Here is a 23,743-nt window from a genome sequence, read left to right as displayed (position 1 = left end):
CGTAAGAATGTAAGGCTCAGATGTTCTCTATTGACGTGGCGTTGGTGACGTTGACCACTGCTGACGTGGTTACATCAAGCTTTGTTTTTAGGATGCTTCGGTTGTTCACGGAACTAGTACCATTTGGTGAGACGTGATCATGCTGTCTAATATATGGTGACTGATTAAATTTATTTATCCAAGTGTAACAATGAGGATTAATTCTTCAATGCTTGTAATTTGGCTAATTTGTAGAATAAAAATGACCTCAGCGTCTGGCTCCAAATTCAATTTTTTTTCTGATTATAGAAATCAGAAGTCTCAAAGTCTAATAACTATCTTGGTTTGAATTTTATTTGTTCCCAGTCATCAAAATCTCGGGTTCTTGATATTGTTTATGTTACATGCTGGTCGGTGGTGAACGGTCAAAGAAGCATAAAGGTGGCTGTGTGTTGTACGTCAGTTTTCAGCACATGTCTTATGTGGTCCTTGGGTTATTTACCTATTAATTTCCATGTCTCGTCTATTAAGGTTTCGAAGAATGTCAAGTTCGTCGTGTGTCCCCTGTAAGAGTACGAGTCGCAGATTGTCACAACTCCGTCGACTATGCATGGAGGCTGCGTGAATTACATCTGGTTTCTCTCGTTTGTCACCGAATGAAATAATCTGTTGTATTTTACGGTTGCAAGAAGAATATTTTCGACAGTAACCTCTAACTGCGATTCAAAATTATGAGATCGTTCTGAATTCGCAAGAGTGTCTGGAACCGTTGGACCTGATTTAATGGTTTATGAATTCAAGGATTTCTTGTTGTCGCAGTAAATCGCTTTGGTTTTGGGATACATTTTCAGTAGCTTAATCATAGATATGATTGCGTGAAACCGTATTTGCTGTACTTTTGCGAACTTGGAAAACTTGTCAATGCATGCTAGAAAATGTTTACTGGCAGTGGAGTACAACACGGAGTAAAACATATACATGCAACATTTTATACGGCAATTAAATCATTTTTAAACTCTAGTCTTCCGATGCAATATCCGTCAATCTCTAACAAACCTCCTTAGCTTAATAAAGAGTTGACACACCTATGAAATTGTTGATTATTTTACATGTGAGCTCTATGAAAGTTTATTTGTGACTGAACATCTTCTTGTCTTCTTACACTTCTATTTATACTACTGCACAGACATACAGACTTAAATATATGTATGTATAAGATGCGTGCATTGCAGTTCATACCAGAGTCGCAATTTATCGACATATCGAACTAGGATTGATTTTTACACGCCGTTGACAATGCCATGTACTCTGCCTCGGTACTGCTGAGCGCTACACTGTTCTGTTTTTCAGATTTTCATGGTATCGGACCACCAGCCATGAAGAAAACATATCCTGTGTAGGATTTGCGGTTGATCTTATCTCCCAATCAGCGTCAACGTAGCCAACCAACGCCTCACCACACTTCTTGTAGTGTAGCTTGTAGTTCACTGTAGCCGAAAGATATCTCAAGACGTGCCATGTGCTCGCTATGCGGGTCCTTGTTCCGCTATGCCAATTTTGCCACCGAGTGCAAAATATCGGGTCTAGTCGTCAATGCCAACCACATCAGCTATCCAATATCTGACTGATATGCCGTATCGTCTACCTTTGTACATTGCCCATCACATGCCACTTGGTATCCTGTATCTAAAGGCGTTGCAGCAGGTCGACACTCATTGATGCAATGCTGCCGCAATAGCTCTTGAATATATTGAGTTTGCCCCAACGTGATCTGGCCAAGTTCTCAATCACGTTCTATCTCCATGCGCAGAAATAGCTTTAACAGGCCTTTATCGACACACTCAAACGCATTTGAGATCGATGCTTTTATGTTAACGAGGTCTTCTTTGTTCTGGCATGCTATAATGAAATCGTCAACATAAACCAATATTATTTCGAAGTTACCTTTGCCACTCATTTTATATAGACAAGGCTCATTGCTCATTGGATCAAAACCAATTGACCGCATCGCATTGTCCAGTTTATTGTTCCATGCCCTTCCAGATTGCTTCAATCCATATATGGCCTTCTTTAATAACAATACTTGTCCAGGATTGCTGCCTATGTCGCATATATACAGTTTCTGATAAGTCGCTGTTTAGGTATGCCGTGATTACATTCATTTGGTGTACATAGAGATTTAATTCCGCCGCCATCGCTAAAACAAGTCGTATGCACTCCAATCTGCACACCGGCGAGAACGTCTCCTTGTAGTTCACACCATACTGTTGCGAACAACCTTTCGAAACTAGACGGGCCTTGAATCGATCAATACAGCCTTTAGCATCACACTTCACACTGTATACCCACTTGCATCCAATCGTCTTATGGGTATTCGGTAATTCTGCGATCTGCGATCTTGTTAGATACTAGAGCATCATATTCACGCTGCATCGCCTCACGCCATTGAGAGGCATACTCGCAATTTATTGCCTCTGCGTACGCCTCTTGCAACCATAGCACCATGTAAATTGTACTGCTTTTTTGGTCGTCCAGGTTTGCCCGTGTGTATTAGTTTCGGCCTACCGGGTCCCACCCGTACAGCTTTAGGATTTGGCACTACTCCCTCTGCACTCTCATCAACTGAATCCTTGGAAGCTCTGTCAATCTGGTCATTCTCGTCGCTGTCCACATCACCGTCGTATACGATGTTCTCAGCTTCCCCTAGATTCTGCATTAACACGGCCTGTGCTAATTGTCGACTCATTTTGACTTTCACCCAACTGCCAGTCGGAGACCACCATCTCAGCATTAGCTTGCCGAGACACATTGTCACTCTCGTTGAAAAGGACATCTCTCTTCTCAATCACACTCCGCTTCTGAGAGTCATACAACCGATACGCTTTGGCTGTCCTTAAATACCAACCATACGGTATTCTGTTCCTTTCTGTTCAAATTTGCTTTTCAGTTTGCCCTTGTCTAGCGCCTCTGTAATTGAACCAAAGACTTTTAGATGACCAAGCTTTCATAGGTGTCATGTTTGCGAGCTGTGGGTGACCGGTTGCGCAAGTACACGGCTGTGTAAATTGCCTCTGCCCACGATGCCTCACATAGTCCAGACTGCACCAGAAGACATCTTGACATCTCAACCAATGTCCGATTAGCGCGCTCTACAACTCCATTTTGAGTATATGCCGTCGTCAGGTGTACATATCTTTTGTGCCACAGTACACCGTCCCACAGTGGCTCCGCTTGTATGGAGCAGCGGCCATAAATACTTCCAATATTTTAGTTTTCGTTTTAGGCATCTAATAGAGTTCATAAAAACATGTGAAAACGATTTTTGAGATTGGGGCCCTCCAACCCCATTTTTTCGGCAAACAATATATTCTTCCCCCCGAAGAAGTATGCACCATTTTTTAAAATCATTTTTTAAAATACATAATAGAAGACTGATAAAATCATAACTTATGGTCTAAAAAAATATTTTTTAAATGTAGTAAGAACATGTTTATAATTTGGCGTAATATACCTCCCCCAGTGAAACCCCAAACTCCACCATAACCAGAAACAAATATAAACAAAGTGAGGAAATGTTAAATTGTTGCAATTTTTATTAATTTAAATTAATGATAATGAACAATATGACAATAATTATTACCCCTCCTCTAGTAAGGCATATACACACTCAAATAACGTTAACTTATCCTTTTTTCCCAGCTTTCTGTGTCCGCTTATAAATGGGTCGGACCTCATTAGAAGTGAATTCATAATGTCTGCATTTAGATTAGATGCCGCAGCTTCCTCCGAAAGTTCTCCAATTGACACTAACGCATGCTGTATTACTGCAGATCCATGAATTAGCACCTTATGGACTGAAGCTGGCAAATAGTACCATTGATACTCATTGATCAACTCCTTTGCTGTATCGAGGACATATGTATTAAATTTGTTAATATTAATTTTATACCCCGATGCAATAGCTTGTAGAATTGTGGCACAACGATATATCAAATTTTCATTTATTCCGGTAATTTTTAAAGCCAATTTTGGATTAGAAACAAATTTTAAACAAATCAATATAATTACTTGTTTAATATAATACAAGTTAAATTAAGATGGAAGATTATACACAAACACAAAAGACAAAACGACACAAACACGAAACACAAAAACAAAGACACAAAGGGACTTCACTGGGCAAACTTAACCCAAAAATAGTAGATTCAATATTACAAGCACATCCGCAAGTTTCCGCAGCTGAACTCAACACTTTTATTATCGTAAAACTATGCTTAATTTAATATATAAGGAGTCTAGCTCTGCATTTTTAAGGAACATAACTAAAAGCTTAAGTAAACATGAAAATACCCACAAAAAAGACAATAAAAAGGCCATTTGAAGATATTCATTTTACTTAACTTAGTTAACTGATTAGTTATTTATAAATTTTTGTAAACAAAGTAAATACCTTCTACTTTAAAATCCATTTTAAATTATTTAAATCGAAGCTCCTCACTGAAAGTATGATGCCTTTGAAGTTTGCTTTTGGAATGCAGAAATTACAATGCGTGCAATTTCGTAAATATATTTAGACGGTTTTTTTTATTTTTGGCCTCTGACGGAACCACCACATACGGAAGCGTCCGTGTCAAATGTTGCGAAACATTTGTTGCGACTCTCGCAAAAAAAATACAAGTTGCCGACTCTCTTGGCATTTTTTATTTTATTTATTTTATAAATATTTATTATTATTGTTATGAAATATTTATTTCTCAATGTAATGTCTTCTTTTTGAAAAATTTTTGTTTTAAATTACAGTAGTTATAATAATTTCCTTTGCATTTGCTTTAATTAAATCCAATTTGAACCAATTTATTATTTAAAATGCAAATTAGATTTAGTTGTTTTTCATATTCAATTTATTTTTATATTCCAATTTGATATTTTTAAACAGCACGCGATTTCATCATATTGCTAAGAAATTGGCCAAAACTCCCCAAATGTGTAAATTCGTTTCTTCGGTCAGAATTTCGGCCCGAAAATCGTCTTCTAGCACAACACGCGCACATATACGCGTTCTCGTCTTTTTTTTTGTACTCACACAAGCAAGCAAATTATATTTTTAGATTTCTTACGCTCTCAGCGCAACCGAACGGACAGAGGGCAATTTTGGCCGTCACCAAAAAAGTCGCTGCATAGTGCCAAACCAATGTATGGCCGTTACGCATCTTGTTATTCTAGTGTCTTTGGTTAAAGGGTGTAAGGCCTTTTCCACGCTAGTTCGAAACCAGCCTCACTAAATTGTTCCAGATGGGGTTTAAGCAACTTTGTGTTAGCATTATGGGCTATAGGCTCACCCGTAGGTAGTATTTGATATTGCCCATGTGCAATGACTTCTTGTATCATTTTACTTCTACTGCAGTTTCCCCACCATGCAAATTAAAATGGTTATGTTGGGTCATGCAGCCGCCAAAACTGTGCAGTAGACTAATCTCATACTCTTTAATATTGTACGCCGAAGTAGTCAGTGGTAGCAGTTGCGATGCCCATAGTGCAAACCGCTGTTCTCGCACGCATTTATCTGTACGCCGCTCATTCCTTGTTCTTTTTGTTATCTACCTACGTTAAGCTTGGGCGCTGCATTTCGGCTGTCTCTCCCGCCAATTGCCACTTCTTCGTTTTTCGGAAAAGACTAAACTTGTGCATTCGATATACCTCTTTGGCGGCCCTAGCTGCCGTAAACAATTCGCAAAATTAACAGTATCGTAAAATAAACAAACTTTCTTCGGCTATTTATTATTCGCAACAACCATTGAAAAAGCTCAATAGCTAAACATTGGTGACCCCGACGTGATTGTGTTAATTTGCATGCATTATATGTTTATAAATAAATATAAATACATTAAATCGCAATCGGTTGGACAAGTGAGTGGTGATTTCGGTGTTAGTGGCTGTGTTTAAGCGAGCTAACATTACATATATACATACATACATTGCTACATATATCGTAACGTGCATTGACTCCGCTTCCATTTTCGGCATTTATTTTGTGCTCATCTTCCCGCTGAACCGAATTAAAGGCGATTTGTTGCCATGCCCGCTGAAGGTGACAAAAACAGGGTGACCTTTTTAAAGCGCAAAGCCAATGCGCTGTTCAGCAGGTTGCAGAGGCTATAAACGTCGCTGTCTAATGAGATGCTAAGCGGATACGATGAACCCACTTTTACGGTGAGGCTGGAGCATATTGATGAGCTGCAAAGTGCCTTCAATGTTCTACATACAGAACTGGAGGAATTGGATTTCGACGAAATTGGCAGTGAAATGAGCGAGAGTTTCGATGAATTCATCGTTGAATTCAAGGCTAGTGTGCGCGCGGAAAGCGCCTTTAACGCTCACATTCGTGCGTTGAAGGGTTTGGGCACCACTGAGCAAATCGCTGGCTGCATCATAGTGCAAGTGCTGCTGCAAAAGCTGGATGCGTCGAGCCAAGCTAAGTGGGAGGAGCGCTTGAAGGATCCGATCTTTGCCAACCTTATTCTGTCATGGGAATCGATGGCTGCATTCCTGGAGCAGCGATGTAGGACTTTGGAGGCCGTGGATTGCGTCATGGCAAGCTATGCACCAGGCGTTCAGGTGGGCAGAAATCGTTCGACGCTAGTTGCTACCACCCAAAATTCAATTGGTTGCATGCTTTGCCATAGTGCAGAGCATGCCATATATTATTGCCCGGAATTTAGAGACTTAGCGCCAGTAGATCGTCTGCGCGAGGCAAACAGACTATCACTTTGCCTAAATTGCCTAAAGGCAGATCATCAGCTACGGCAATGCAGCTCGAGCCGCCACCGCACCTGTGGAATCAGGCATCATACCCTGCTCCATCTAGATGGTCCGCCTTCCTCGCAGCCACATGTTCCGGTGTCTTCAAGCTCCCACACTGATCCTTCTGCCCCGCTTTCGACTTCTTGCACTCTAATTGCCCAGGATCTCGGTAGTGACCTTGTGCTGCTAGCCACTGCAACCGTTCTAGTGCAAAATCGGTCGGTACTGTTCGTTCCCTGCAGGGCCTTGTTAGATTCTGGCTCTCAACTGCACTTGGTCACCTCTCGGTTTGCAAATCAACTGCAACTTAAGAGGTCGGGGATTCCAATTTCGCGACTGATGGAATCTCGGAATTGCGATTCGGTCTGTCACTTCGGATTTCTCAACGAGCATAACAGCAGTTATCGCTCCCAATATCACGGATCGCCAGCCAAGTTTTAATGTGGACATTGGGGACTGGAAGATTCCAGAAAACCTGCAGCTCGTTGACCCGGAATTTCATAAAGCTCAGCGGGTTGACCTGTTAATAGGAGCTAGCCTGTTTTATGAGCTGCTGTGCGTAGGTCAGATAAAGTTGTTGCCAGGACTGCCCCTGCTTGAAAAAACTCGTCTGGGCTGGGTTGTGTCTGGAGGCCGCGCGCGCCCTTGCGGTAGCGCCTTAATAGCTTCACGCGTTCCTTCTTCAGCCAGCAAGGAAAACAGCATTGATGTTGAACTTGATTCACTTCTCCAGCGCTCTTGGGAGGTAGATAATGGTCCCAATAGTTCAAGCCACTAAGGAGGAGTTAGATTGCGAGGCCCACTCGGTACGGTTGCCGCTAAAACTCCATTTGGACTCTTTAGGAGATTCCTATCCTCAGGCTTTGCGGAGATTCTGGTCGCTGGAAAGGAAGCTTACAAAGCACCCTGGCTTGAGGGTTAAATATGTGGTTCATGAAGGAATATCGTGATCCTGGACATATGTCGCCTGTGCCTGCCTCCGAGGTAAGCTCGTGCCGATATACTTCTTGAGCTTCGTCGAAGTATGTTCATCGTAAAGTCGCCGTACGTGGATGTAATTGCTAGCTCCAAATTTGCAAATTCTTACCCCTCACTGCAACGAGTGTTTGTATACATTTACAAATTTTGTAATGGAATTCGTCACCCTGGGCTCACCGTCGCACACATTCAAGAGGGTACCCATATGATGCTGCGGTTGGTGCAGCGCGCGCAGTTATGGGAGGACCTGCAGTCCCTAAAAACGCTGGGAAGAGTTTCCTCGTCTAGTCCCATATTCTTGCTCTCGCCGATCCTGGATCAATTTGGACTTCTTAGAGTAGGCGGTCGCCTCCGGAATTCGTCATTGGACTTTGATGGCCGCCACCCGAAAATCCTTCCAAGGTCCCATTCGGTGACTCTGGCAATTATTTCGCATTACCATGAAATCAATCTTCATGCCGGATCTCGAGCTCTTCTGGGTGCAATTCGATCCCGATATCGGCCTATTGGGGGGAGGAAGACGGTTAACAAGGCCGTGAACAGGTGCATCAGATGTTTTCGGATTAAGCCGCGGCTGATAGAGCACATAATGGCGGACCTTCCCAAGGAGCGCTTGGAAGGATCTCACGCTTTCGAGGTTGCTGGTATAGACTTCTATGGACCCTTCTTTCACAAGTCGGATATTCGCAACAAGCCCGCGGTTAAATGCTACGTCTGCGTATTTATATGCTTTGCAACCAAGGCAGTGCACCTGGAGCTGATCAAGGATCTCTCGACAGTTGCGTTTCTGTGCGGACTCAAGAGGTTCATATGCACCCGGCGGAAGCCCAAGCTGTCGGACAACGCCACCAACTTTGTCGGCGCCAAAAATGAACTTCTGGAACTTCGAAGGTTATTTCTCTGCAGCGAGCATCAAGGCTCCGTTCAGAATTTTTGCCTTTCGGAGACGATTGACTGGCGGTTCATCCCTCCACGGTCGCCCCATTTCGGTGGACTTTCGGAAGCAGCGGTTAAAACGGCCAAACATCATTTTTACCGCGCTGTGGGTACGGCGGTTCTGACTTTCGACGAGTTGAGGACGCTGGTGTGCCACATCTCGGCAGTTATTAACTCCAGACCTTTAGTTCCCATTTCAGAGAACCCTGCCGGTCTGGACGTCCTCACTCCGGCGCATTTTCTCAATGGTGATCCGCCTTCGCCGTTTGACGAGCCAGATATAACGGGCCTAAACTATAATCGGCTTGACGCTTGGCAGCGCATCTCCTTTCTTCAGCAAATATTTTGGTCACGATGGAAGGAAGAGTACTTGACGTTGCTCCAGCAGCTCTCCAAGTGGCGCACCCCAAAGCCTGGCGTAGCCGTGGACAAGGTCGTTTTTGTAAGGGACGAGAATCTACCCCCAATGAGATGGCCTTTGGCGAGAGTCATGCAGTTGATTCCTGGCAGAGACGGCGTCGCTCGAGTTGCAGAATTGAGGACCGCGTTTGGAATAATAATGCCGGCGGTGAACAAGCTGTGTCTGCTTTCCCTTAAGGACTCTGTTGGAAGCCAAGCTTCCAACGGGGGTAGGATGTTGAGTCATGCAGCCGCCAAAACTGTGCAGTAGACTAATCTCATACTCTTTAATTTTGTACGCCGAAGTAGTCAGTGGTAGCAGTTGCGATGCCCATAGTGCAAACCGCTGTTCTCGCACGCATTTATCTGTACGGCGCTCATTCCTTGTTCTTTTTGTTATCTACCTACGTTATGCTTGGGCGCTGCATTTCGGATGTCTGTCCCGCCAATTGCCACTTCTTCGTCTGTCGGAAGAGACTAAACTAGTGCATTCGATATGGCTCTTTGTCGGCCCTAGCTGGTGTAAACAATTCGCACAGTATCGTAAAACTAAACAAACTTTCTTCGGCTATTTTAATTCTCAACAGCTATTGAAAAAGTTCAATAGCTAAACAGGTTACTATATAATTATTTTTAAATATAATTTTCATTTTATTAGTATTTAATATTTATTTAATAATATAATATTTATATTTTATTTTATTACTGTTTTATATTTATACTATTACAAGACACTTTTTTAAATGGTTATCTTTGATTTAAAATTGTTCACGCTCTCGTCCCGATTCAGACTGATCTTCTAATTCTTAATCCTGATTCACTCAACGCCGGGCAGAAGCATTTTTTCAGCATTTTCTTGAACTTTTAAATATGTTAGGGATAAAAGCTTTACACTAGAATTATTTTACATCATAGTGAAATTTAAATTTGCTGACTTGTGTTTGGTTATTTATCAGGTGGTTGAAATTTGTTTATCAACTGGGACAGATTGCTATATTTGCATGCTTGGCATTGTGGTCACCACCAGCAATGAATTTTTTCCCTAACGCAGCAAACATGGTTTCAAATTAAGCAACCGTGCATCTTTCTGTTGGAGGTAGGTATATAGTAAAGTTAGAGTCCCAACGATTGTGCACGCTCGTTATCTGTCATTACTAGAGGTAGGTGTCAGAGGGCTGTGACATAGCCTAGATCTTATGGTGACAGGAGTCCCACCTCTGCTGTTACCACTGCATGATGCACACGATATCCTGGAATGTAGATTCGCTGGTCAACTCGAATATGTGTTTCAGTGACAAGCATAACGTCTATATCGTGATCGCTTAGGAATAACCGAAGCTCTCCAGACCCCCTAGGTAATCCACTAGCGTTCCATGATCCGATTTTTAAGGTTAAATGGGTAATTTTGAAAGATGTGTAATAAGAACCTGAACCTATTCTCTGAAAGCTTTCTTGGCCTCTACAGTTTCATGTATAAGCTTAAAAAGTTCGCCCATTTTCGAATTGATGGGCCGAATGGAAATGTCTATCGCCATGAATTTATTGTTAAGGCAGCCTGCACTGTTGCATAAGCCTTGATTGACTCGTGTTACATCGAGCTATATCAGCGTATGAGATGTTTGTTTTTAATGCCTCATCTGCAATAAAACCGCTTGGGGGACGTTGAGGGTGTATTGCGGAGTTGTTGATCGACGGTAGCCTAGCCCTTGTCTTAAGTTTTTTAGCTACCTCTATTCTGACAGGGCAACTTTTGTCTGTCGAGACATGATCACCACCGCAATTGGTACACATGCTTCCATCGCATGTACACAAAGCAGATCCTGTTAAATGGGGACCCCTACGTTTCTCACAACAATGTTTCAAGGCGCATAATTCGTAGAGTGTCGTAAGATTTGGAATCTTTGAAACTGTAGTAAGTCTTTTCTTCGTGTAGCTCGTTATACCGCGACTCTGTATCTCCGAAGTTGAGTTATTTGGGCTTGCTTTGATAATGAATAAATTTGGTCTAGTTTTTAAATTTAAAGTTGCTTTCTTATCATCGTCGTTAACCTGAATGTTTTTACAGTTTGTCTTTTTTGGGCAATAGATGTAAAGAACCTCATAGCCGTGATCATTGAATTCTTATTTTACTATTATTTATTATTTTTACTGAATGTGAGCATTCATTTGATCACTACCCTGCCAGAATTGACAATTCAACTTATTTAGTTCTTTTACAGGTGTTTGAAAAGCATCAGAGTTGTGTGTGTATATTCTGGCCACATCAATCTTAGAAGTGCGAATGTAGCAGATAGAGGAACCAATACTCTTATTCAAGGTGGTCGGATCGCTTACACTTGATACCCATATTGCTAGGTGCTTGCTGAATTTTGCGGATTGTCTATTACCATTTTGGGAAGCATAATTTTCAATATAAGAGTCAGTCTTCAAAAGGTCTTGCTCCGTATTCTCCGCTTCAATACACAACCGTGAAAACCGATTGGTAGGGGCCGGCTTATTGAGTGGCTTTATGTCCTCCCTTTTTGTTTTACGGCTTGGATTAGTAATAAGGGCTGTCACGCGACTATTGTTTTCCATCGACAATGTGAAAAACGTCATAATTTTTCTGGGATATCGATAGATATTGGGGAGCAATACAAAAAAACTTAAAATTGTTCCAAAGTGTTTGGGTGACCGGTTTGGCGGCATTATGGCGTTAGAGTGAGCGTGGCAAATAGTTCTTCCACAAATCAAGATTAATTTACAAGACTAATAAAATTATAAAAAAATATCCAAAAATTTTTCAAAAATGTGGGCGAGGCACTTTTGGGTGGTCTTAGGACGTTACAGTAAGCGTGGCGTTTTTTCTGAAAATCGAAATGTGAAAAAATACATTTTTAAAAAGTGTGGGCAGTGTGCAGCTTGTGGGCGCTAGAGTAGTCGTGGCAACATGGGTCAACAAGCTTGAGCGGCGTCTTTGTCTCTAGAATCTGAGATTTCGATGTTCATACAGACAGACGGACAGACGGACATACGGACATGGCCAGATCTACTCGGCCATTGATCCTGATCAAGAATATACATATATACTTTGTATGGTCGTAATCGCTTTCTTCTTCCTCTTACATACATTTTAACGAATCTAGTATACCTTTTTACTCTTCTAGTAACGGGTATAATTAGAGCACATACCTCAGAGCCACTCTTTCTTTCATAATAATATGGCCCCAAAAAACCTTAACCATATTCACAACTGACAAAATTTTTGGAATGATATAATCAAAATCATTCGCATAATCTCGCCTCTACAAGATCTGTAGATCCGCAACCGAACCTTCGGAAATAGACGAATCCAATTTAATAATCAAAACTTATCACTCGAAAAGAAATCAATGGCAATTAGTGCGGAAAATAACGCGGAATTTAAATTTAATTCCTTTCGAAATCCCCGCTGTCGCCAGACACCCAGAATGTCTCCACAAACTTCTAACCAATTTTAAAGCGACCTGCAACACGGTAGAGTCCCCAAATCAAGCACAAATTTGTAGCCTTATGGAAGGCTTTCATTTGTCTTTGACGCAGTATAGATTAATGTAACTTCCAATATATTATTATATATGTTGAACTGCTAATTCTTCATTAATGGGACAAGATATGCCAACTAGATTCGTTAAAAAGTATGTAACAGGCAGAAGAAAGCGTTCTGACAATATCAAATATATCTATTCTTGACCAGGATTAATAGCCAAATCGAACTGTCCGTATGAACGTCGAGATATCAGAAACTATAGAAGTTTGAGATTAAGCATACAGATTCTAGAGACACAGACGCAGCGCAAGTTTGTTAACCCTTGTTGATATGCCTACCAACCGCTCAAAACTGTCACGCCCACACTTTTGAAAATTGTTTTTGATATTTTTTCATATTTTTATTAGGCTTTTAATTTTCTATCGATCTATCTAACTCCCTCAAAATGCCCTAAACTGCCACACCCTTACTTTTGAAAACTGTTTTGATTTTTCCTTTTGTTTTTGTCATGCCAAATTCTATCGGTATACCAAAAATACTTTTACCCCTTCTCACACATAAAAAACGCCCAAAACGGTCACGCCCACACTTTTAAATTTTTTTGTTGTTGTTGCGATTGCTGCAACTGGGCCGGCATGCCGGGCATCCTATTCGCTGACTATGGCCGTCCGTGAAGGATTTGGGATTGAGGCTGTGTGCTGTTCAGTGGACACACAGCCTCCAGCGAGTTTTGGAAACTGAAGATGGGAAGGTGAAGGTGTCTTAATCCTGAGTAAACGCTGCTGGTGGCCACAATCATACGGACCAATCCCATCAGCAAAAGTTAAGTGGCAGTGCCTTTGCGAGGCGCGCTTCAAAACCTCTTCCTGAACAGGGGATTTAAGCGTTACGAGAATTTCCCAGCCAAATCCCCTTCGATTTCATTAAAATCAAGTTCGTCGAGCTCGTTGAGAATTTTTCTAAATGTTTGTTGAAGTTCAGCTTCAGATTATCTGCAACCTTACATGAAGAACAAACCCTTTAAACGAAATTATTACAGATCTTCTTAGGGAGTGGCGCCAAATGACGCGTGACCATACAGTTTTAAAGGGAATAGGAAGCAATTCAGAAATAAGTACTATGTAAATATTTTCTAATGATATAATCAATAGGTTTTATCTTAAAGTACTTTTCAAGTCGTTTTCAACAGTCACATAAATTATTAAATTATAATCGGGTGTGAAATTTTAATTCAAAATGTTGGTATTAGGATAACAATAGATACTTTTGAATTATTTAAGACAAAATCTCTGTACTTCATATAATTGTGGCAGCCGACACCGAGCTATTTGGCATCTTATGTAATCCGCCTTGGCTGTTCCATTTTTACAAGCCCAATGCTTTAAGTTAAAAAGAAAAATGGCTCGGATAGACTTTGCATAGATTATCGTGAGCTTAATGCCAATGTTGTGTCTAAAAATATCCTTTACCACTATACATATATGCCTAGCGGTTTCCACCAGATTCCTATACAGCCGATTTGCTTGTGTTTTTCGGAGTGGGTGTTTTGGGTGGTACTCCGTGTTTCCAGGTTGTCGGTCACACTTTGGTGAACCAGTTCCACCAAATAGCACTATTTTTAACCCATCAGGCCGAAGGATATTACGTCATTTGGAGACTGGCCAGTTTAGGTAGGTTTTAGCGAAGTTTAACCTTTCCTTAATAAATTTGATCCATTAGTCGTCTCCGAATTGTAAAGTTGCTGATTCTCAAGTTCAGCTCAGACTTTATGTCCCTAGAGGATGCAAAAGGATTGACTTTGCTATAACGAACTATGCGTCGATCCTCTATATCTGTTGTTTTACATATGGACCCACAGTTTTCGGGCTTTCGTTCATATTTAACGGCATTGGATACCATTTTGTCAAAACAAAACAGTCCTTTATATATTTTCCCTTCCTTTCTTAGCTTAAGAATTAACATTCTTTTCTCTTAATTTATTGCCCTTTTAAATATACGAATTAACTTAACCAAACTCACTTTTTAGAAAATATTGATGATCTTTGGACTTTACGTTGGGCAAAACCAGGCACTCCTATTGTAACGAACAACCTAAAAGTTGTGAATTTGCTCAGGAATATAAAGAAAAACTAACGAGACTTTCGAATTATTTTTATATCTACACATTCCATTTTACAGAAATAAGTGGAACAAACAATTCGATTCCGAAAACGGATATGTAAAAATACCTTTGTATTTCTTAGTTTCCCTTGCACTGCTATTTAATTGAACACAGTGTATACAAGAAATTTATATAAAAGGTATGAGATGCCTGAGAGCTTTCTTCCTCCTTGTGCCTTCTCTTACAAACGATCCACAATCCCTATAGATTGACTGTTCTGCGTTAAAATATAGTGGGAAACAGAATAGATGAGGGAATACCAAGTGGCTCCACAGGACGCGTACTTTTACTGTGTTTAGGTATTGTTGCTAGCATAATTGTGAAGTTCTCGTCAGTCAGAAACTGAAGTTTGAAAAAGACAGTTTAATGTGTCCATTGAGGAAAAGCAAGGTCACGATCTGAGAAGCACAGAGATGTTGAAATGGTTGAGTCTGGCCGGAAAGGAAAGGCTTCCTTCTACCAGTTACATACTATTCAACGAATATAGGAGTCTGTTCCTCCTGATGGAAAGCGCCATGCAGTCACATAATAGTCACATATATAATATGTGCAGAGCTCCCCTCCTCCATGCAGCAGAAGCGGCAGAGTTCACTGTCTGCAATGCCAATCTTGTGCAAATGGCTGTAATGTCGGCAATGGCCCGTAAGAAGGCCAGTCAAAATGCGCACGGTGTTTTTCCCGTGTGTCATTAAGGTCTTGAACCTTTTATGGTTATATTCACGGAGGAGAATCTTAGACTGCCTAAGCCCTGGTAGATGTTCTCAGAAGGACAGACGTTTTTCTTCCTCTAGTGACTTTAGTAAGCCTCGTGCCCTGTGGTGACCAACACCACAGAAGGGATCGGGCCCAATTAGAGTGTTCTCTGACCCTTTCCTGGCTAGGTTGTCCGCTAGCTCATTTCCCGGAATGTTGTTGTGTCCCGGGACCCACCTTATTGTGAGTATGTTGACAGCTCCTAGTTTGTCTAGGGCTGTCCTCACTTTATTTACTAGCTTGGATATTGTCTTAGCTTTGCTGAGCACCTTCATGGCTGCTTAACTATCAGACAGTATAGCAATGTCCTTGCCACGATAGTTCCTTTGCAGATTAAACTCCGCACAGCGTCCAATAGCACAGACTTCAGCTTGAAAAATGCTGGTGTATCTGCCCATTGATTCGTGATATTTCAACCTGGGGCCTACAACCCCCAGCACACTTCCCTCGTCGGTGAGGGATCCGTCCACTTTATTGTTTGTGGTTTCATAGGGTGTACTTTCCCCAGGGATGTCCAACTGTTTTTATTATGAGATGAGTGCTGAAGTTCTGAGCGAACCTATGCTCAGCTGGCATAGGATATCCCCTTTTAGGCTTTCAGCATCCTTACTTGTGAGGTTGCAGTCATTTCCTGCTCCATTAGTCTTTCTAAGACTGCAGTGGGACAGGTACGCATTGCTCCTGTCATGCATACGCAGGCCATTCTCTGCAGCTTATGGAGTTTCACCTTAGTGGTGGTAAGGCATGCTCTATCACCCCATGCTATTGCCCCATAGGTTAGTATGGGCCTGACTACCATGAGGTACAGCCATCTTATTATGCGTGGTGAGGAAAAAGGCATAATTAAATTAAAATTTATTATTAATAAATATTATTAATAATTTGCTACTTACTTACGAAATAGAATAGACCTAAGTGCCGTCGCTAAATATCTAAGAAAGCATTGACGATTGAAAATTGAAAGAGCAACTGAACAGAAATGCAATAAAACAAAATAAATGCTTTACGCTTTTGGCAATCGAACAGAAACGCAATAAAACAACATAAAAACTTCGCGTTTCTTTTCGTAAGTTTGTTTTACGTTTGTTTACGATCCGTACGACTCTAAATTGAAAATGCTACTGAACAGAAAGGCAATAAAACAGCAAAAATGCTTCGCCCATTTTTAGCTGCTTTTATTCGTTTTGTCATTTGCTTCCTTTGAATCAAACACCATTCAGATAGTCTTTACCACCGAAACTCAAAATCAGATCAATAAATAAACATACACGGCGAACTTCTGTGCTTAGTACTGCAACTTGGGCTTTCCATCCGCTAAAGGCCACTTCATTGGTGGCTAATTTTCACAACTAGACCAGGCTAGGGTAACCCCCTTATCTCTACTGCAGTTAAATTAAATATTCTGCCTCTCTTAAGCTGCAGGCGATTGTCGATGCCTTGGCAGTTCAGCAGGGCTTTTTGAAGCAGATACTAATGGTAAGCTACCGCCAATATGTGACGAAGAAGGGTTTAAGGTCATCAAAGTACGGTGCCTACAAAGTTAGTTGCCTAGTCCGCATACGAGAAGTTTCAGACCACGCAGAAAGCTAAATAAAGGGAGATTCCTGTTCAGCTCCAACATTATTGCCTTGGGTACAAAACTAATGAAACCACAAACGTAGCACTTCATAGCTTCGTTATGGCGCCTTCAGGCTTGTAGAAAAATGGTCCATAAAATTCTGTTCCAGTAGCGTTTGGAACTTCCGCCCTAATTTAAGGAGAATTTGTTCGAAAATACCTGATATTTAGAATAAAAATCTTACGAGTTACCCTCAAGCTCAAGAGAGAGCAACCACGGAGCGCTCAGCAAATGTTGAGTGACTATGTATTTGTGATGCACGCAACTAAATTTTTAGCAAACCGAGAGTGTAATCAAATTTTTTACTCAAATTACATTCAATTTACTCAAAATCCAGTTCTTTGAGCTCTCTGAGAGCCTCAAATGGCGTCTTCACATGTAAATGCTGAGCTTGTTTATGTTGTCGCCTTGTCGCCTTGCGCCTTGAATTTGCGTTAGGGGTTCCCAAAATTGTCAGCAGTCATGGTAACCGACAGAACAAAGATTAGAAATTAGGTTTCAGCGGGCAGACGAGCGCAAAAATCTATCGATATGCCAAAAATTGTGAAATTTCGCATTCTGACTTCCACTTGCTGAGTAACGGGTATCGACTATAGCATACACTCGTTTGTTTGTTTTAATATTTATGATTTTAAAGCCTGTTTCCCGTGCCGTTTGGTTGATTTACATTTTCTTTAGTTACTTTCACTTTAGTGCACAACCGACATCGGTTAACAAATGCATCTACGAGGTCAAATATAAGAAAAGATCGCTAAATCTGGTTGTATACGCTTTAAGGCAGGCAAAATCAGATATGAACACCAACGGTCTCGATATAGCTAGCGGCGAAATTAAAGTCTCAGAAATATCACTGAAACTTGAACGAAACCCGAAACAAAAATAAAGGTGTGAAGGAAAAATTATTGGAGAGGGAATTTTTGAAGAAAAATTGGATAGATCAAGCTGAGAAAGGTAAACGAGTCTGATACTGCTTGAACCGACGAACACGAAATGTGGCAGGATTACTGGTTTAATATCGGATAAATATTGCAGGGGCATCGTGGCGAAAAAGTAGTGGGATCCCGGAGCGTCCCTGAGCGACATAGGACGTCGACGATAAACGACCCGTCTCCGGATACGTCCCCATTTTATGTGCAATCGTTCCAAATATGTCAGAAAGAGAGCGAAGCGATCAAGCGATAATGCGAAAGAGCAGTTTTCAACTTGCACAGAGCGTACGTCAGAAAGAGAGCGAAGCGATCAAGCGATAATGCGAAAGAGCAGTTTTCAACCTGCACAGAGCGTACGATTGTTTTGTTGTATTATATGTTTTTATTGCCGTTTATTTTCAAAACACGTTTTTTGTTTGGTTTGTTGTGAAATATATTGAAAACTTACCTCAATGTTAGTATAGGGTGTTTAACAAAATTTGGCCAATTCTTCGTCATACGACTACTAATTTTATTTAAAATATAATCAAAAGTCGAAATAGACATCCACGCATAGTTAAAGAACCTTTCTGGGTGGTTTCGTAAAGCATTATACAAATTATTGATTCGCCTTTTTCATTCCTATTGCAGTTGAGGGAGTTGACGCCATTTTTTTTTTTTGTAAAAAATTTCTCGTCCGAATCCATTACGTTCAATAATAGAGAGAATCTTTAAGGGAGCTATGCGGAAATAGTTTACCATGGATCAAACTGCTTTGATTACACTTGTACTTATCAACATAATTTTTCTCCAAGATGAATATGCCTAAGAAATAGTTTTGATTCGCAACAGATAGACAGAAATCATTTTTAGCTTCACTTTCTTATATTGAGTGGACATTTTCTGATGACGATGCTTGTGATTAATGGATCGACCACGTTACCGCTTCTTACAAGTACAAGCCAAGTAGTTCATTTCTCGAAAAGCATTCACTCTGCCATCCTCTCGCTTTGCTGGTAGCTTCTCGCTTCGCTTCTCGTGCGCACTCTACCGCCAGTCACAAGTGACACATAAAGCTATAGCTATAAAAAACATAACGTTTCATCAATGAATCATCTATCAGTATTTATCAGGAGAGCTCAATCACCGCTAAATTTGTACAAAACTAGAGATGATTTTAACATTGACAACATAAACAAGGAAGTTTGTTATCCAACCCGTAAATATAGCACTCTGCCCCAGTTGATAAACAAATTTCAAACTCCAATCTCAGCAGTAATTCCTTTGTCCGTGCTTGTCGCCAGCACTTAGCCACCCGATAAGCACAACTGTGAAATAATTTCAGTATAAATCTTTTATCCTAAGCATATTTTAAAGTTCAAGAAAATCCCAAAGAAATGCTTCTGGCCGAGGTTAAATGGATAAGGGTTGAGATTCACAAGATCAGTCTCAATCGAGATCGTGAACAGTTTCAAATCAAAGATAACCATTTAAAGAGTGTCTTGTAATAAGTGAAAAAGTCTATCCCCAAATAAATATTAAATAATAATAAAATAAAAATTATTTTTTTTTATTAAAATGTAACGACGTTATTTGGCGCCCAACGTGGGCGGTGTACTTCAAAAGTTTTAAAAAAATAATAACGATAAGTTAAATATAAAACGGAATTCGGTCGCCAACAACTCACATTTTTAGTGGAAAAATTAAAATATCCACAGTAGTCCAACGACATCCAACTACTGTGACAATGATCCTGATCAGTGTTTAGTTATAAAAAGGTGGACTGAATACTTAATACAAATTACAAGAACACAACAAGAAACACAAATAAAAACAAACCAAAATCTGTAACCAAATATATTCAAAATATAAGAAAATCAGCACCATGAAGGAAGGAAGAGCTGGGGGCAATCACTCGCTACAACTAAATACAAAAAATTGAAGGAAGGCCCAACGAGATAATAATCATGACAATTAACCTGAAGGAAGACCCCAACAGGAAGTAATCAGCACAACTAAACAGAAGGAGGACACTAACGGAAAGTATTGTGAGCGGAAAATAATCTTAAAAATAAATTAATAAAATATGAGCTAGATACAGGGAATACTAGAACAACATCAATTGTTACCATTAATTAAAGGAAACAATCTGGAAAATTTAATAAATAGTTTTGCAATTTTAAATTTAACAATGGCAACCGGAGGTTTCGCACCAACTTTTCCTGCGGGCGGGATATCCAGCGCCACCAATCTGACAATGGAATTAATTAACTGATTAAAAAATGTACAATTGGGGGAAGTGGCCAGTAAAATTGAAGGGATAGAAGGATAGTTAAACGCTAGCATAAATTAAGTGGATGATTATAAAATCCAAACAATTGACCCAACTATAAAATGCGAAACTACCCTAGGATCCCTACCAAAGTTCACAGGTGAAATAACCCAATATGTAGGCTAACGAGAAGCGGCAGAATAACACGGGATGATTATCTTGGTGTTCTTTTGGACCGTAAACCAGAAATTTCAGACCTCTTTTCGACTATTGTCAATAAGGTCAGGGTGTGCTTGGTTTTATAAAAAAATGGTGAAAGGAATTTGATGGTCCTTACAGGACCAAAACCTTATTATGCTTGGAGTCCTCAATATGTAGTTCACTCGGATCGATTGAATCGGTAAAAAAAAAACTTTATACTGTTTGCCTTGCAGCCCTTATATTACCTCCAACGAGGCCGTTGATCAAACCCATCCAGGTACGTCCGCACCAGTTTCAGGAAAGGCTAGGGTGGAACGTTCCTTTTTCTCTAGGCGTCTTGCTACAGGGACTGCGGCGGAAACCGGGCGATTAGTGAAAACTATACAGTCGTCTGGTGGAACCGGCCGGGACAGAGCAATGGACAGGAGGTTGATAGCACTAGAGCAACTAAGGGTTGTTACTGGTAACTGGGTGATCACGTTTAATATTAATTTCTGAGACAGCCAATGTAACTAGTACGGAGCAGACAAACAAAATCAGTTCGTTACACTGGCTTGCTAACCTCCGACAGCAAGAGATCAGATCACTGCATATCAAGTAGCATAACGAGCTTTGATGGAATTCATTTGAGACCTAGAATTCCGAAGAGCAAGACAGGGAAAAAGATGACCTGATGTGATTTTTTTGTTTAATAAATTTTACTGCACTTACTGGTCAGCTCCATATTTAAATACAGATTCTAAGCTTTCTAAGCATTTTGACTCTGATTAAGAAGCAGCCGTGGCATTTCGAATATGGCAAGTATTGGGATCGCAACAAACAAGAGAGAATGTGTAGGTCGAGTTCCCCGACTATTAGATACCCGTTACTCAGCTAGTGAGAATGCGAACGAGAAATTTCGTAATAACCGATTTCAAAATAATATTTGGGGAATTCAAAAAAAAAATTTTAATTTTTGGTCGTTCTGTAGGTGTAAGGAGACAAAAAAGAAAAGAAAGTGAAACCGAAACATTTTTCAAAAGTCGGCGTGGAAATCGATAGAAATTTACAAGATATTAGTATGATAAAATATCAAAGAAATTTTGAATAGTGTGGGCGTGGCAGTTTTAAGCTGTTCGAGGAATTTCAGAAGAAATTTAAAACAAATAAATACATAAAAACATTATTCAAAAGTGTGGACGCGGCAGTTCCGGTTTTGATATTTTTTAACATTTATTATTGGTATTGTAAATTTCAATCGGTTTGCCAAAGAACGCCCACTCCCACTCTAATGCCCCCAAACTGTCACGCCCACACTTTTAAACAATGTTTTTTCGTTTTTATTATTTGTCCTGACAATTTCTATTGCTACACCAAAAACAGTTTGACTCTCAAGATCCTATAACTTTGTTTATTTTAATGTCCAATTCGCCCTTCCACTAGCTGAACACCGAGTAACTGTAGTCAAGCTCCCCGACTACAGTTGTAGTCAGACTATAGCATTCTCTCTTGTTTAAAACCCTCTTCTCTGAATAAGTCACGATCTTCAGATGCCACCTTGATGACACAAAACCGCTCTAAAGCGTCCGTCAACTCACATTAGCGTGCTATATTGCAGGTGATTGCTGATTGGGGATTGAGTTCTAAAAGCATTTATTTATTGCCAATTTATATTTTATATATATTTATATATATGCATTATGCATTTTATATGCATTTTATATATGCATTTATATTGCCAATTTAATACAATATAAAAATGAGAAAGTAGACTACATCGTTAAATATTTTTTTTTGTTTCTGGTTGAATTTTTAAATTGGTCTTTAAACACTTACTTTTACATCCTTGAGCGCCCAAAAATCATTGGAAATCGTTGTGTTTAGAAATGCTGGTTTTTTTTTTATGCTTGGAAAGATAATTCGGTCTTTGCGATTTGCAGATTTCAATCCATTGACTGCTGGTCCGTTGTAGTGAGTTCGGTTAGAGTCTAACGACTCCGAATGTAGCGGACCGAGCACATCTCCATCTCCAGGTGTGGAAGTAAACGGTGTAGTTATAGTTTTATTAACTATGGTTGGTTGAATATTAGAGAGGGATAAAAGTAAGATCTCCGTTCTTGAATTTTCATCCGTGTCAGTGTAGCTTAAAATATTAATTGATTAGAAAATATAGTACAAAAATGAATACCAATTTACTTTTTTGATTCATATTCCAAGGCTTCTTTGATTCTTGTCTCTGATATCTCTTCAGGGGGCTTAAAATTTTCCTGTTTTTCAAATTGTTTTTTAACCATATCGAAGTTATTAATATTCAAGTACGATTTGGGTTTTTTGTCATGGTGGATTTCATCTATTGCACGTTCTTGACGTTGTGTCTGACTCAATGGGGCAGTGGACTTGGAGAGAAGATGACCATCAGTTGATTTTGTGTCTACTCCAACGTCCCAAACATTATCGTTTTGTTCAGATACTACACCCATTGGCCTTATTTCTTTAACGAGCTTATTAATATTATTTGATTTTGAATGTGTTGTCACATTCAAAAATTTAAATTGATTGTTATGATGAACTACAGCACAATGAATCTCATGCATCATGCTTGTCATTTTTCCGATATTTTCAGAAGCGATATTTATATAAAACTGTAACTTTTTATCAATGTTGTCAGTTGAATCGCGAAGCTCACTCAATTCGGATGTTACTTGTGTCATAGCTACATAGCTCAATGCCTTTGTGACATCATTTACATTTATTGTAACGGGTTTTTTCTCACTAGCTTCGGCATTAAAGTCTTCAACGTGCAACAAGTTATTATCTAATTGGACTTTCATACATTCCAGCTTATTATCAATATCAGATACTTTTCGATCCAAATTAACGATTTGTTCCTTTAGGAGCGTTGAAGAATTTTGTGTAATTTTTGTGGTTTCGTAAGCAACATTCAAGTTTGATGATTGACCTTGAAGCATTTCATTAGAAATAGTTTTTTCTATATTTTTCAGTTGAGATATAATAAAATCAGTTTTTAACACGTTATTCACTACCCGATTTTGCAGCGTTTCCATATTTTTCATAAGAAGATCAACTGTATTATCTAGACTGTCAATGCGTTTTAGTTTTCCTTCAAGGGTGTCTATAATAACTTCAAATATGTTCAGCAATTGTTGTTCTCTGTAATAAAATGATGAAAAAAATAATTCTGTAAATAGGATTTACATCTGTCTTACTGTAAGGATCACAAATAATAAAA

The 23,743-nt window shown here is 39.9% G+C and overlaps 1 protein-coding gene across 4 annotated transcripts in view; it reads right to left on the bottom strand.

Annotated features, from left to right (window-relative positions):
• The window catches only part of CG41520 (uncharacterized protein), a 129,877-nt gene that overhangs the window by 28,630 nt on the left and 77,504 nt on the right, over nucleotides 1–23,743 (bottom strand). For 3 of the 4 annotated variants that reach the window (NM_001201534.1, NM_001110550.2, NM_001110549.2), the window contains exons 2-3: nucleotides 22,690–23,664; nucleotides 22,330–22,636 (exon numbers count right to left, since the gene is read on the bottom strand). In NM_001201534.1, the coding sequence (NP_001188463.1) occupies nucleotides 22,330–22,636; nucleotides 22,690–23,567 (1,185 nt within the window). In that variant the 5' untranslated portion in view covers nucleotides 23,568–23,664. Of the gene's footprint in view, nucleotides 1–18,912; nucleotides 19,124–22,329; nucleotides 22,637–22,689; nucleotides 23,665–23,743 lie in introns of those variants that run through there. The other variant, NM_001201533.1, reaches the window with a different exon arrangement.

Source organism: Drosophila melanogaster, chromosome 2R, assembly GCF_000001215.4.
Source record: "Drosophila melanogaster chromosome 2R".
NCBI classification, from domain to species: Eukaryota; Metazoa; Arthropoda; class Insecta; order Diptera; family Drosophilidae; genus Drosophila; species Drosophila melanogaster.
Note: the sequence above shows the minus strand (reverse complement) of the source record. Positions and strands in the feature narration are given on the sequence as shown.